Consider the following 13,112-nt stretch of genomic DNA (forward strand, 5'->3'; position numbering starts at 1 on the left):
AGAAACTCCTCCAACTGCCCCTAACAGTTCTTCTTCCTCTTCTTATTTCTTTTCCTCTGCATCCTGTCTCTTTTGAACCATAGATCTTATCGACATCTTCTTAACCCAACTACCATCATTAGTTAGGCTTCCAACCTCAAATGCCTACACTGCGAATGAAAGTTCTCTATTCCCAATAAACTCCCTAACTTTCCTTATGTCTTGAGAATCCTTCTTCAGGTCGCTAAGCCTTCTTATATGTCATGCTATCGGAAATCCAATTCCTCTTTGAAGTTTTGCTTTCATTATACAATTCAATTCCGTCTATAGTATTTACTCTCTTACCCTGTAGTATGAAAATGGCTTAGAATCTTTAAATTGGGGCTCTGTCTTGTTAAGGCCGAGAGATGGGAAATTATCCATAGTGTTTTATCAGCTATCTAAAATACATGTAAGGGATTTGAGGCAGTAATGTATTGTAAGACGATTTAATTATAGGCCCTTACTCCTAGCGTACTCTCCGATTTTTTCTTTAAGCTCTTTAACACTTTCGGAGATTTTTAAAACTTCGTTTACCTCCTTTCCTGTAAAAGACGGGCTATTAAAGCAGTCAACAAATATTGCAAATGCAACTTCTCCTCTCTCGATTTCATCTTTATCGTCTGAATCTAGCCCTATTTCCTTATTCTGAATCTCTATTTTCTCGATATACATAACTTCCATTCTGAAGAATTCAATTCTTATTCTGGTGCTTTTACTATTCATTCTAATGCCCTTGAGGAACATAGCTCTGGCACTTTCGATGTCTCCAACCTCAAACAGCTTGAATGCACAATATATCCAAAGATCAACATCTAGTGGATTTCTTGTACAGCACTCTGCAAACACATTTTTCATTTCCCCATACATTTTCTTTCCCATGACATAAGCGGTAAACTGTGAAACTATTCTTGGGTCATTGAATCTATACAGAGCAGATCGATATAACTCCACTATTTTTTTTGATATGTTCATGTCATGGAGTGAAAACCCAACATTCTTTTTCTTTACTCTTTTGTCTCTTATTTTTTCTAATATGCACTCGCTTTTTATATAGCGCATGAAATCTAAAAGTTTTTTTTCTGGCCTTTGAAGTCGGAGCTCATACTTTTTCCTTGTCTCTACTATCTTTCTTAACTCGTGTGGGGAGAAGATTCCTCTAGTCTTGTAGTCTTCCAACTCCGATATCATTCTTTCCATGCCTAGCTGTATACTTTCTACCATGGGCCTTTCTTTTTATTCTCTTCTTATTTTGTCTTAAACCAAATTTTTCTGAATTCCCATACTGGTCTCTCACCCATGCTCAAAAGAGTCGAGGAAGATGAAGTGGATATAAGAATCAAAAGGATATCTTTTGGCTTGTTATCACCGCGGGATATTTCGGGACTATCGGTGCATGAGATTTCGAGCAAGGATCTGTATGACATAAACACGAGAGTGCCTTTACCGAATGGCCCCTTGGACTTGAGGTTAGGTGTTGGAAACAAGAAGGACAAGTGTGCAACATGTGGAGAAGGATTGGCTACGTGTATCGGACACTTTGGAGAGGTGAAGCTGGTTCTTCCGGTTTTCAATATAGGGCTAGTTAAGAACACGATTTCTACGCTAAATTGTCTTTGCAAGAGCTGTGGATCCATCCTTCTTGGAGAAAAAAAGAAGATATACTTCAAAAAGAAGTTACGAGAGAGTAGTGGTGGAAACGACACCAAGCTTATTTTAAGAAAGATTATTGCGGAATGTAAGAAGGCGAATGTTTGCTTTGTATGCTCCTCTAGGAATGGACAAGTCAAGAAAACGTTTGGATTCAGAATGGTTCATGAGATTGAAGATCTTGAAAAGAGGAAAAAAGATAAAAATAAAGGATCGGGAGGAGTAAATTCTTCGGATTACGAAGAAATAAATCCTTTAATGGCGCTTAACATATTTAGGATGATGAAGGAAGACGACTACGAACTCCTTGGGTTTTCCGAGTCACCTGAACGACTTATAATACAAAGCATCATAGTTCCACCATCCTGCATTCGTCCAAGTGTATCTATGGATGATGAGGGAACAAATGAAGATGACATAACAATTAAAATAAGCGAAATTGTCCATACTAACAAGGTGCTTAAGGAAGGAATAGAAAAGGGAAACCCGCTAAACCTTATAAACGAGGATTGGGATCATCTTCAGCTTCAATGTGCACTACTCATCAATTCGGAGCTTCCCCAGGTAGGGATTCCCGGGCAGCCGATCCGAGGAATAGTTCAAAGGCTAAAGGGAAAGAATGGAAGATTTAGATGCAATCTAAGTGGGAAGAGAGTTGATTTCAGTGGAAGGACGGTTATCTCACCTGATCCAAATCTAAGCATCGAGGAGGTGGGGATACCGGAAAGAATGGCCAAGATATTGACTATTTCCGAAAGGGTCACAAGCTTCAATAAGAAGAAGCTGCAGGCTCTAGTGTTAAATGGCCCTGAAAAGTATCCGGGGGCTAATTATGTGGTTGGAGAGAAGTTCAAGAGGTTTTTGATGTATGGGAAGAAAGACACAGAACTCAAAGAAGGAGAGGTTGTCGAGCGACACTTACTGGATGGAGATATGGTTTTATTTAACAGACAGCCTTCTCTTCATCGGATGAGTATTATGTCTCATAAGGTTAAGGTTCATGGGAATAAGACTCTCCGGTTCAATGAGTGTGTTTGTACACCATACAACGCAGACTTTGATGGGGATGAAATGAATGTTCATGTTCCTCAAACAGAGAAAGCACGAGCCGAATCATCCATTTTGATGTCTGTTTCAAATAACATTGTCACGCCAAGACATGGAGAGCCGATTGTAGCTGCCACCCAAGACTTTATTACTGGATTATATTTGATAACTGGAAAAGATACCTTTTTCGATCGAGAGAGATTTGGGCAGCTTGTAAGCTATTTTTCAGAGACAAGAATCAGTATGAAACCAGCGATAAAGAAGCCTGTGGAGCTATTTACTGGAAAACAATTGGTAGAGGCTCTTATCAAGGACTCATTTGCTGCAAGTAGGGAGGATTACCGAAGTCCTTATGGTGGGTGCATTTCTCTCGTAGGTAAGAACAGATCATTCAAGACTCATGATGATCCTAACGACGGAAGTGTGATAATATTGGACAACCTCTATTACTTCGGGCGCCTTGACAAATCGATAATAGGAGGAGAAAATAAAAAGGACAGCCTTATTTATGCAATAATGAAAGTGAGTAATAAGGCTGCAATAAGAGTCATGAATAGCATAACGAAGTTATGTTCAAGATATCTTGGAGAAGTTGGTTTCAGCATAGGCCTTGACGATGTACAACCAGGGCCGATATTACGGCAAAAGAAGGAGACAGTTGTCGGAAAAGGATATTTGGAGTGCGAAAACAAGATTTTGGAATATTCGAAAAAATCGGAGTCCAGTGAAGAAATGCTGGAAATGGAGATATCTTCAATTCTCAACAGAATTAGAGAGGAATGTGGATCTATATGCATAAACGAGCTAAGTATCAGAAACTCTCCGAACACAATGCAAGCATGTGGATCCAAAGGCTCCAAAATTAATGTTTCTCAGATGGTAGCCTGTGTAGGGCAACAGATTGTGAGCGGAACCAGGATTCCAAATGGAATGGACGATAGATGTCTTCCCCATTTCCGTAAAGGATCGAGGACTCCTGAATCAAAAGGATTTGTACGGAACTCTTTCTTTGATGGACTAACGTCTCCAGAATTCTTTTTCCATGCAGTGAGTGGGCGGGAAGGGCTTGTTGATACAGCTGTGAAGACTGCAGAAACGGGATATATGCAAAGACGTCTTATGAAGGCTCTTGAGGATCTAAGTGTCCAGTACGACGGTAGTGTTAGGAATTCAAATATGGAGGTGGTCCAGTTTTCCTATGGTGAAGATCAGATCGACCCCGTAATCTCGGAAGGAGATGATCCTGTTAATCTTGAAAGGGTGTTTTTGCAAGCCAAGTCTGTTTTTTTGCATCAGCTCAATTCGGGTCGGTTCTCGCATTCTCTTCAACCAGAAAGTTGCGATGTGATTGATAGCCTCAGAGAACTAATACCTAAGGGATATCCCATTGAGCGCATGATTAACAAAAGATTTGTAAAAAGCCTTCAGGAGCTCATAAAATCTAAGAGTGAGGAAAGATTCTCTTTTGATGGGACTTCTTTCCCATATTTTTCATCCAGGGACTTTGTAAGAACATTTTTCTTCATGGTATCGCAAAAAATGATGGATTTGATTATCGAGCCCGGAACAACAGTTGGAGCAATAGCTGGGCAGAGTATTGGAGAGCCGGGAACCCAGATGACACTGAAAACATTCCACTTTGCAGGAGTAGCCAGTATGAACATCACCCTTGGTGTTCCAAGGTTGAAGGAGATAATTAATGCTGTTTGTAACATTAGTACACCCATTATAAATGCAGAACTAAATGATTCACAGAATCTGTTTGCTGCTGAGGTTATAAAAGGTAGGATTGGCAGAATTTCCCTGAAGGATATATGTTCTTCGTTAACAGAGGTTGTTGATAAAGAAGAAATATTCCTCGACATTGCCATAGATTTGGAAAGCCTTTCTCGCCTAAAGTTAAATTTAGATATTCATAAAATTGAGAGGTTGTTAAGTCTTCATGACCAAATAAGGATTGTAGGTAATAATGTCCTCAGGGTATTTATCAAGAAGATCACTGACCAGAGCTACTTCAACCTTCAAAAGATCAAGAAGAAATTGCTGGGCACAAGAATATGTGGAGCACCCCAAATAAGCAGGGTGATTATAAATAGCAATAAGGGACAGTATAGTCTGGTGATCGAGGGGACTGGACTCTTGAGTGTTATAAACACAGATGGAATAAGGTGCAGTAGTGTGACTAGCAACAGTGTAACGGAAGTAGAGGAAGTATTGGGGATTGAAGCGGCAAGGGCCCAGATAATCCACGAGATCGAATATACTATAAGCAACCATGGGATCAAAATAGATCCAAGGCATATAATGCTCCTGGCAGACACAATGACATATAGGGGAGAAGTATTTGGAATAACAAGGTTTGGAATCTCAAAGATGTCCAGATCTACTCTTATGTTAGCATCTTTTGAGCAAACCAGTGATTATTTGTTTGAGGCAGCTGCACAAAACAAATCCGATGAGATATGCGGTGTCAGCGAGTCCATAATTCTTGGAATTCCAATCTGCATTGGTACTGGGTCCATTGATCTGTACTGGAGGCGCGATTCTTAGACATTTTTTAAAAAAGAGCTCTTCTAATGTTTGTGTCTGTTATCCCATTAAATGTCGATACATGAGATAGGCAAAGCCATCGGGAGATTTGCCTCTCTGCGAAGAGCTAAGACCGATTGGGACAATGTAGGTGTGATAATAGACTCTGGAGTAGAAGACAATAAAGTACTCTTAACAATTGACCTGACAGAGCCTGTACTGGAAGAATCCATCGAGCTTGGTATTAAGAACATTATTGCATATCATCCCATAATATTCAAGGCCATAAAGAAACTTGGGCCCAAGGAATCTATTGTTATTAGATGCATTAGCAATGGAATCAGCGTTTTCTCCCCACACACTGCATTAGATCCATTGATGAACAACTATATATATAGCTTGATCAATAACGGGGCTTTTCTTTATAAAAAGAATTACGGACCTAATACTTCAACCATAGAGAATGCTATTTCTATTCTCAAGGAGAAGAGCGGAATAAGGAATTTCCGGATATGCTTAGCAAGAGGGCATACAATGGAAAGTGTCCCGGAATCCATGTATGTTGGTGTTGGAGCAACATTTCGCAACACACCTCTTAAAAACTCAATTGTTGTTACTGGAGAAATGTCCCACCACGACCTACTGTCGTGCATTGCAAACAATGCAACTGTTGTTCTGATGGAACACAGTAATAGTGAACGAATATGTCTGGAACACATTTCCGGCAAACTACAGGAGGAGCTCCCCGATTACAAGATTTTTATTTCAACCAGAGACAAAGATCCCGTTACAATAATATGAGTGCCCGATGGTGTGTGGATTGGAATCATATTTCCTAAAAAATTTTACCCTCGAAGATGGAATATGTTGCAGCCTATGTCATGTTTGATAAGGTAGGGAAAGAGCTCAACGAGAAATCAATGATGGACCTGTTTGATGCGATAGGTGGTAAGGTTGAGCCTGAGACGATGCGCCTATTCCTTTCCAAAGTTGCTGGGAAAAGCATTGACGAAGTAATGTCAAAGGGAAAGGAGTTTATGGCATCCCTTGCAATTTCATCGGCCCGAGAGCAAGCGCCTGCTCAGTCTACAGATGCATCGGCACCATCTCAAGCCGCTGAAACCAAAGATGAGGAAGAAGAGGATTTCGATATCTTTGCTGCGTTTTAATTAAAATGACCTTCCTAAATTTATTTTCTACATTCTTTCTGTATTTTTCTTTCCAACTGGGTTGACTTGAAAATACAAGCGATCCCTTCTATGAGCGAATGCGAGTACTGTAAGTCTAGGAAGATGCTTCCTCTTAATGGAAAATACTACTGCGAGGAGTGTGAAATATACTACGTATACAAAGATGGAAGACAGCAATATTCCAATCTTCCTATTGAGGAAATAAGTCAAATATCTGTTGGAGACCATCTTTGCAAAAAATGTAGACTGAAGTACTCTGAGAAGAAGTCCATTGTGTGCACTACATTTCGTGAATACTTCAAGAAGCTTCCTTTATGTAGAAAATGTAAGCAAAACAATCAGAAATGCATAAAGAACACCTTCTTCCAAAACTTCATACTTTACAGAACTTACAGCAGGGTTTTTTCGGTCCAATCTGTTGTGTTCCACAGTATATGGCTTTATTTAATGGGAACCATGTTCCTTAGTAAGCTTATCATCACTAACTTAATTATTTACAAAAGAAAAGGACTCAAGCTTTTAGAATGTTTAATGAGCTCTATTCTCCTTATCCCTCTTGGATATTGGAGTTGGGGTACCACCGTTTTCTATTTATATTGCTTCCTTACAATGGTTTTTTCTAAAAGATGGTATTATAAGGTTCCTGTTAATCTAGATGGGCCTCCTCCAAACATTTTGAAGTATTTAGAACATCTCAACATAGGCCGAAAGAAAGACGGATAGGAATGCCCTTGCAAAGTTCAATAGAAATGTCCAATGATAAATATAGTTAGGATTTATTCAACTTTTTGCTTCTTCACAGGAGCTTCATCGCTATCCTTAGACTTCTCCTTATCAAAAGTTTCTTCCTCCCATTCTATCTCAAATAGATTGATTACGGGAGGATCCATAAGCTTCACCTCGATTTGCTTCTTATCGATCTTGTAGCCACAGTATTCGATTATATCTTTATCTTCATCATCTTTTTCTGTTTCTTCCGCTACACCTTTATTAAGTTCTCTGTTAATCTCCGAGTAGGAATCCGACTCTACTTTTTCATTTTTCTCTTCTTCTTTTCCTTCGGATTCAAACACCCTTTCCTTTCCTTCTTTAACTACTTCTTCTACAGCTTCCATAAATGTTCTCGGCTCTGTCTCTTCTTCTTTCTCTTCATCCTTGTCCAAATAACTTGAGTCATCGGTCTCTGTTTCTCCTTCAGAACTTTCTTCTCCTTCTTCTTCTTCCTCCTTATCTCCAATCTCTTCTGATGGCTCCTCAACGTCATTCTTCACAAGCTTACTGCTAGGAATTCCCGGGTAGCTTACATCGACAATATAGCCGATTCTAATAAACTGCCGTCCTTGGTACTTCCCAATTATGAGAATAGACGTCAATCCAAACAGTTCGTCAAGCGGTATTCTATCTACATCAGGGGCATTTGCATCAATGCTAAACTCGATCTTCCCCTTAGGTATAGGTGCAACTTCGATTTCTGCGAGTACCTGGTCATTTTCGTCTGAGTGTACATCCATGTTGTACAAAACGACAAACTCGACTCCACGCTTTATTTCATTAGAACATGCAAACCGAAAGTTGAATTTGAGAGGGTCCATCAATCTCCTTACGGTGTTATCAACTTCAACGCTTTTGAGCTTCAAGTATCCCATTGTTCCTGAAAGAAGGATCAAATTTTTAAGCTTAAAAACGAAAACACAGTGAAAGGCAAACATAAAAAATTTCTGGCCATGGGCTAATTATGCCAGAAAAGGTTGAAAAGAAGGACTATAACTATCATTCTTCGAAACTTGAGGATTTGCTTCTCCGTCTCCCTTCCGAGAATAAAGGGGAAAGAATCAATCTTGAGGGCTGCATCCTGCAGGCTTTGGAAATCTTGTTTGGCAAGTCAACAGACTATCTAATCCTTGGACTAAAAGCATGCAAAGCCCACAAGCTCGGCCTCTTTCATAAAGAATCCATCAAAGACTTCATGAAGAAAAACGAGCTAGTAAACGGGTATGTGGGGTCTTTCTTTGCCTGGTTGGTGGATTTCTTTCCAATAAGTTTTGTTGAAATACTTTTTGAGGAAGAGGCTACAATCTTTAAGCACTACACAAAGGTTCTTATGAAGCTTTATAAGAGTCCGAAAGTTACAGAATCTAGATTGGCGACTGAAAGACAGGATTTTAACACTTTAAGTTGCATTACAAAACCTAAGATAGCTGGGTTGATTAGATATCCAGGGGTTGTGACCTATTTAACTAAGAATTTGATGTATATGAACGAGGAGGAAAGATTGTTTTTAATCAAAAGATATTTGAAGCGGGAAGACTTCGAATACTATCTTAATACGCTCATTGATAGGTCCCAAACTCCAGAAAAATATAGAGCAGATCTTGATGAATATCTTAAAAATGGAATTCTTGAAGACAGATCTGGAAAATATTCCGTGTTTATGAGAGTCTACAATTTCATAAAGAAAAACAATCATAAAACTATCGAAGATGTTGGAGTAGTTGAAAGAGTGTTTGACGGGTATAGCGTAGAGGAGTTCCTTCAAAGTGACATTGGTTTAATCTTTGTTACTCAAACCATAGAATATATAGGAATATATTCTGGAAGTGTGCAAAAGTGTAGGGACATCATATCTAGAGCCCTGAAATCCGATATTCCAAGAGATATAAGCAAGACCTTATGGAATACCTTAATCACAAATAGAAGAGTATTTTTGGAATGCATAGAAAAGTTCAAGATCTTTGAAGATGAGGATTTGGCGAGAATTCTTATTTATAGAAGAAGTACTTCCAAAGAAGAAGGCCCATCGATCTACAAATCGATAAGCTATGGAGATGGCATTTATAGAAAAGAGGCCGTAGAATATGTAGTGGAATCTTTTTCAACACAGGAAATAACAAATGTGATGCTTAAACAAGATAGCGACGAAAGAAGTTTTTTGTTGGAATGCATTTACAGAAAGGCTCTTCTAGGTGAGTTTGATTTTAGAATATTTGAAATCGAAGACGAAGTATGGGTGGAAAAGACCTACGATGAAATATTCAAGACCTTAAGCCACAATATCTATGACTCCTTGGTTGAGAAAAGACCGGAATTACTGTTTGATTATTGCTTTAGACATAGAGACCTTCGTAGAAAGTACTTTGAAGAAATAGATAAAGAAAACTGCACAATCGAAGAGGGTATATGCATCCATAAGATCCTAAGACACGAGTCAAAAATGCTAAAAAGTTTGAAATCCAACAAATCATATGCAGAAGCAGTCTATGGAGATACCAATGAAGGGAATGAAATATACATGATGAGTACTCTCATGGATCCCATACCTTCTTCGAATATTGTTGAGTTCATTTATCTCCTTACATTAATACGTCCCGAAGATGCAAAGTATTATATGTGTGAATATTTTGAAGAGATATGTGAGCAGGCTACAAACTGTTTAAAGGAAGAAAGCTCTTTCGATAGTACAGACTATTCAAAGGTTCTTAGCCTTGGAGATCTGAGCTTAATGTACTTGGTTCCGTTCCATCAGATGATTGAAACAATGTTTTCGGTTCATCTAAGGAATAGGTATCTGGTCTATACAATCATGGACTCACTCCTTGAATCCATAGTTGGGGGAGTCCAAAATCTCCGATTGATCATTTTGAAAAGTATGGACTCCAACAGCGTTACATCCCATCACATTGTCAAGTACATTGACACTCTCACACCTCTTCTCCACAATTCCAACATCCAGATATGCAATGAAAGTAGAAGGCTTCTTATGGAGATCCCCATCATAACTCCAGAGCTGGTCTGTCTTAAATCCCAGATGGTTCAATCAATAATAGATAAGATGTATGCCAAGTCCTTCTTCAAATCGATTAGAAGACAGCAGTTTAACCATTATCTTTGCTTTAATACCTTGAACATGCTTGTTCAGACTCTTACCATGCATATCAAGGAACTTAAAGAGGATGTTTTTCCGATCCTCTCCAGTTTGGAGTTTATTGCCCATCCTCAGGACCTAAAGCTAGTATTCCCTGTTATATTCGAAAGCCTATCTTCATTCGTTATTGAAAATGCATTTTATTTGGACGAATGCTGTAGCGTTGTAGCATCTCTTATGAAATTTGGAGGGGATATTTCCTTTGATCGATTGATTGATAATATGGGGCTTTCTCTTCGAGTTAATAAGTTTTTAGTAAGGTGTCTTAAAGCTTCCAATAATGAAATTGCCGAGAGTGTTATTAACAGAATAATAAGAAAAGGATCTGGTGATGTAGACATTAGAGAAGATACAGGGGAGGGTTCTCTCTATGTAGAGCCTTTCTTTCTTGCCTATGCACCCGAGCTTCCTATTTTCAAGGAATATCTCCCAATCTTCAAACCTCTTCTCAAGAGACTATTTCTTAGCTCTGACACTATGAAGCAAGAAATAGCGTCAAAGGCCTTTGAGTCGATGGACATTCTAGAATTTCTTCTAACTTGTTGTATTATCGGGCAATGGAAAACAAGGCTTCTTTGCATAGAGCTGTTTGACAAGAAGGGTGGAGAAGATAGCCGAGTGCTGGCAATGCTGTTTATCTTAAGAAATGATACACACTCAGCACTTCGGAAAAAAGCTCTAGACATATGGAAGTCCAAAGTGGTGAACACTAACTCGGCATTAAAGGATATTTACAGGACCATTCTTGGATCCTTAGGATACAAGGAAAGCTCCAGTCCATTTCGTGATTCTATCATGGGTGCTCTAAGTGATTTAATCACAAAATATAGTGGATATGTTGAGAAATATCTAGAAGATGCCATGAATGAAGAGCATGTCGGGAGTAATGACAATTCCATATCCAATCCACTAGGGCTGAACAAGTGCGAGGAAGGGCTAAAGATTATCTCGAAGAAGGAGGTACTTGAAGTAATACTAATGGAATGCGTTAAGTCAGGTAAGTATATGAACCAAGCATTGGATTTCAGCATCCAAAACTCGTCGACGGATATTTTCCGGTTGCTCCTCCAAATCCCATCGTACAGAGAAAAGGTAATTGAAATAGTGGGAAATAGAATAGATGACCTGGTAATGTCTGATCTATTTACCGGAGATAGCCATTTAGGAATTGATCTGTTTAAAATGACAGGAAAAACCTCCTTGTTCAAGTTTTTGAAGAATTCCGATAAGATGAGTCTCCTTGAGTCTATGCTTATCGAAAAGGAGCCAAATACGGCCCATATAAAAAAGCTTTTGAAATGCATGAAGCCGTCTGAAAAGCTGGAGAAATGTCTTTTAGTGTCTGATCCTTTATACACATCAATATTTTACGGATCTGGAGAAAAAATGGATGATCAAGGCCATCAAAGAGAGTTATTCATCAGGGCGTTTAACACCCTGAATTATCAAGAGTTGAAGCCTTTGATCATTCCCGACTACCTAAATCTCCTTCTGGATGTTTCATATAAGAATGTCAACGATTCTCAATCGCTAATCAAAATCCTCTGCACCACAAATTCCCTGAGGGCATTGGAAAGGCTAAACTACGTTGTTTCCGACATGGAAATTGAAGACTCGCTCTTTGTTTTGAGTGGCCATCTTCTTCGAAACTATCTTTCCTATGAGAAAAGAGAGGCAGTTCTTCCATCCCTCAATCTTCTATACAAAAGATACAGTGCCAAGCTTGGGGTCTTCGGTCTGATGATTAGGCGTCTTCTTGATGATAGCGGATATCTTTGAATAGGAATTCTATCGGTGTTTTCAACCGTACAAATAAAAATTTATGATCCCAGCCATAAGATGATTCTTACAAAGATGGCTGAAAGAAAACTAGACTCTACGCCTACGTCTCTGTACTTGAGAAATGGTAAAATATATGTAGGTCTTAAGAAGAAATATGCTATTGAAACCGAATACGATGTTCTTATCCTTAAGAAAATACCCGTGGAAGAAAACATTAGAGCTATAGTTGGACACGAAGAAGGCCTTCTTTTCTTTCTGGACAAGGGTGGTCTCTATGGTCTTTCGTGGGGTGATGATAATGCTGCAAATAGAATTTTATTCCGGAAAAAGATTATAAATACCGGACTTTATGATCAGTCTTCAGGACGTGTTGTTATTGGCACAAGCAAAGGAAAAGTCCTAGTACTTAACCAGTCTCTTGAAATAAGTAAGACTTTCTATGAATCGCCGTCGGGGATCATTAACCTTTCTGTGTCCGATTTGGGTAAGGTGGCCTGCATCTATGAGGTTGACTCTTCTGTGAAGGTGTTCGACTTAAAACATCCTGAGGTCAAGTCCGTAAGCCTATCCAATGGATTTCCGCAAGCTATTGCGTTTGTTGGTAGCACTCATTTGGTAGTTGGAGGAGATTCTGGAGAACTTTGTGTTGTCGATACAACTGTTATGAGCATTGTATCCTCCTTAAAGATTCCTCAGGCAGTCACTGTTCTCCTTTGGAAGGACGGATATCTACTCATTGGGGGAGAAAACATATTATACCTGTCTTCTGTTACAGAAGACCACATTGAGATTATAGATAGTTATGAATGTAATGGATTTGTGAATGCAGTCACTCTTGAAGACGGGTACGCTGTAGTTGGTATTGGAAAAGAGCCAAGGCTTGGAAGATGGAAGGTAAAAAAGAATGGAGAGCACAAGCTGATTGTTCTGAAAGTAGGGTAGTTATCCGAATGGAGGATTAGTAGGACTTCAAA

The 13,112-nt window shown here is 39.1% G+C and overlaps 8 protein-coding genes across 8 annotated transcripts; 6 read left to right on the top strand and 2 right to left on the bottom strand.

Annotated features, from left to right (window-relative positions):
- Nucleotides 1-471: 471 nt before the first annotated feature.
- Eint_070010 (snoRNA-binding rRNA-processing protein UTP6) lies at nucleotides 472-1,242 on the bottom strand (the record flags this gene model as incomplete). The annotated part of the gene is made up of 1 exon (XM_003073080.1): nucleotides 472-1,242. The coding sequence occupies one exon, from the start codon at nucleotides 1,240-1,242 to the stop codon at nucleotides 472-474; it is 771 nt and encodes a 256-aa protein (XP_003073126.1).
- A 75-nt stretch (nucleotides 1,243-1,317) lies between these two features.
- Nucleotides 1,318-5,265, top strand: Eint_070020 (DNA-directed RNA polymerase subunit alpha; the record flags this gene model as incomplete). Its single annotated transcript, XM_003073081.1, has 1 exon — nucleotides 1,318-5,265. The coding sequence occupies one exon, from the start codon at nucleotides 1,318-1,320 to the stop codon at nucleotides 5,263-5,265; it is 3,948 nt and encodes a 1,315-aa protein (XP_003073127.1).
- A 51-nt stretch (nucleotides 5,266-5,316) lies between these two features.
- Eint_070030 (NGG1p-interacting factor 3-like protein) lies at nucleotides 5,317-6,045 on the top strand (the record flags this gene model as incomplete). The annotated part of the gene is made up of 1 exon (XM_003073082.1): nucleotides 5,317-6,045. The coding sequence occupies one exon, from the start codon at nucleotides 5,317-5,319 to the stop codon at nucleotides 6,043-6,045; it is 729 nt and encodes a 242-aa protein (XP_003073128.1).
- A 56-nt stretch (nucleotides 6,046-6,101) lies between these two features.
- On the top strand, nucleotides 6,102-6,413 carry Eint_070040 (60S acidic ribosomal protein domain-containing protein; the record flags this gene model as incomplete). The annotated part of the gene is made up of 1 exon (XM_003073083.1): nucleotides 6,102-6,413. The coding sequence occupies one exon, from the start codon at nucleotides 6,102-6,104 to the stop codon at nucleotides 6,411-6,413; it is 312 nt and encodes a 103-aa protein (XP_003073129.1).
- A 90-nt stretch (nucleotides 6,414-6,503) lies between these two features.
- Nucleotides 6,504-7,157, top strand: Eint_070050 (uncharacterized protein; the record flags this gene model as incomplete). The annotated part of the gene is made up of 1 exon (XM_003073084.1): nucleotides 6,504-7,157. One exon carries the CDS (start codon nucleotides 6,504-6,506, stop codon nucleotides 7,155-7,157), a length of 654 nt encoding a protein of 217 aa, XP_003073130.1.
- Nucleotides 7,158-7,210: 53 nt separating this feature from the next.
- Nucleotides 7,211-8,080, bottom strand: Eint_070060 (anti-silencing protein 1; the record flags this gene model as incomplete). Its single annotated transcript, XM_003073085.2, has 1 exon — nucleotides 7,211-8,080. One exon carries the CDS (start codon nucleotides 8,078-8,080, stop codon nucleotides 7,211-7,213), a length of 870 nt encoding a protein of 289 aa, XP_003073131.2.
- An 89-nt stretch (nucleotides 8,081-8,169) lies between these two features.
- On the top strand, nucleotides 8,170-12,135 carry Eint_070070 (putative Gcn1p-like translational activator; the record flags this gene model as incomplete). The annotated part of the gene is made up of 1 exon (XM_003073086.1): nucleotides 8,170-12,135. The coding sequence occupies one exon, from the start codon at nucleotides 8,170-8,172 to the stop codon at nucleotides 12,133-12,135; it is 3,966 nt and encodes a 1,321-aa protein (XP_003073132.1).
- Nucleotides 12,136-12,195: 60 nt separating this feature from the next.
- Nucleotides 12,196-13,080, top strand: Eint_070080 (uncharacterized protein; the record flags this gene model as incomplete). Its single annotated transcript, XM_003073087.1, has 1 exon — nucleotides 12,196-13,080. The coding sequence occupies one exon, from the start codon at nucleotides 12,196-12,198 to the stop codon at nucleotides 13,078-13,080; it is 885 nt and encodes a 294-aa protein (XP_003073133.1).
- Nucleotides 13,081-13,112: the final 32 nt, after the last annotated feature.

Source organism: Encephalitozoon intestinalis, chromosome VII (assembly GCF_000146465.1).
Source record: "Encephalitozoon intestinalis ATCC 50506 chromosome VII, complete sequence".
NCBI classification, from domain to species: Eukaryota; Fungi; Microsporidia; family Unikaryonidae; genus Encephalitozoon; species Encephalitozoon intestinalis.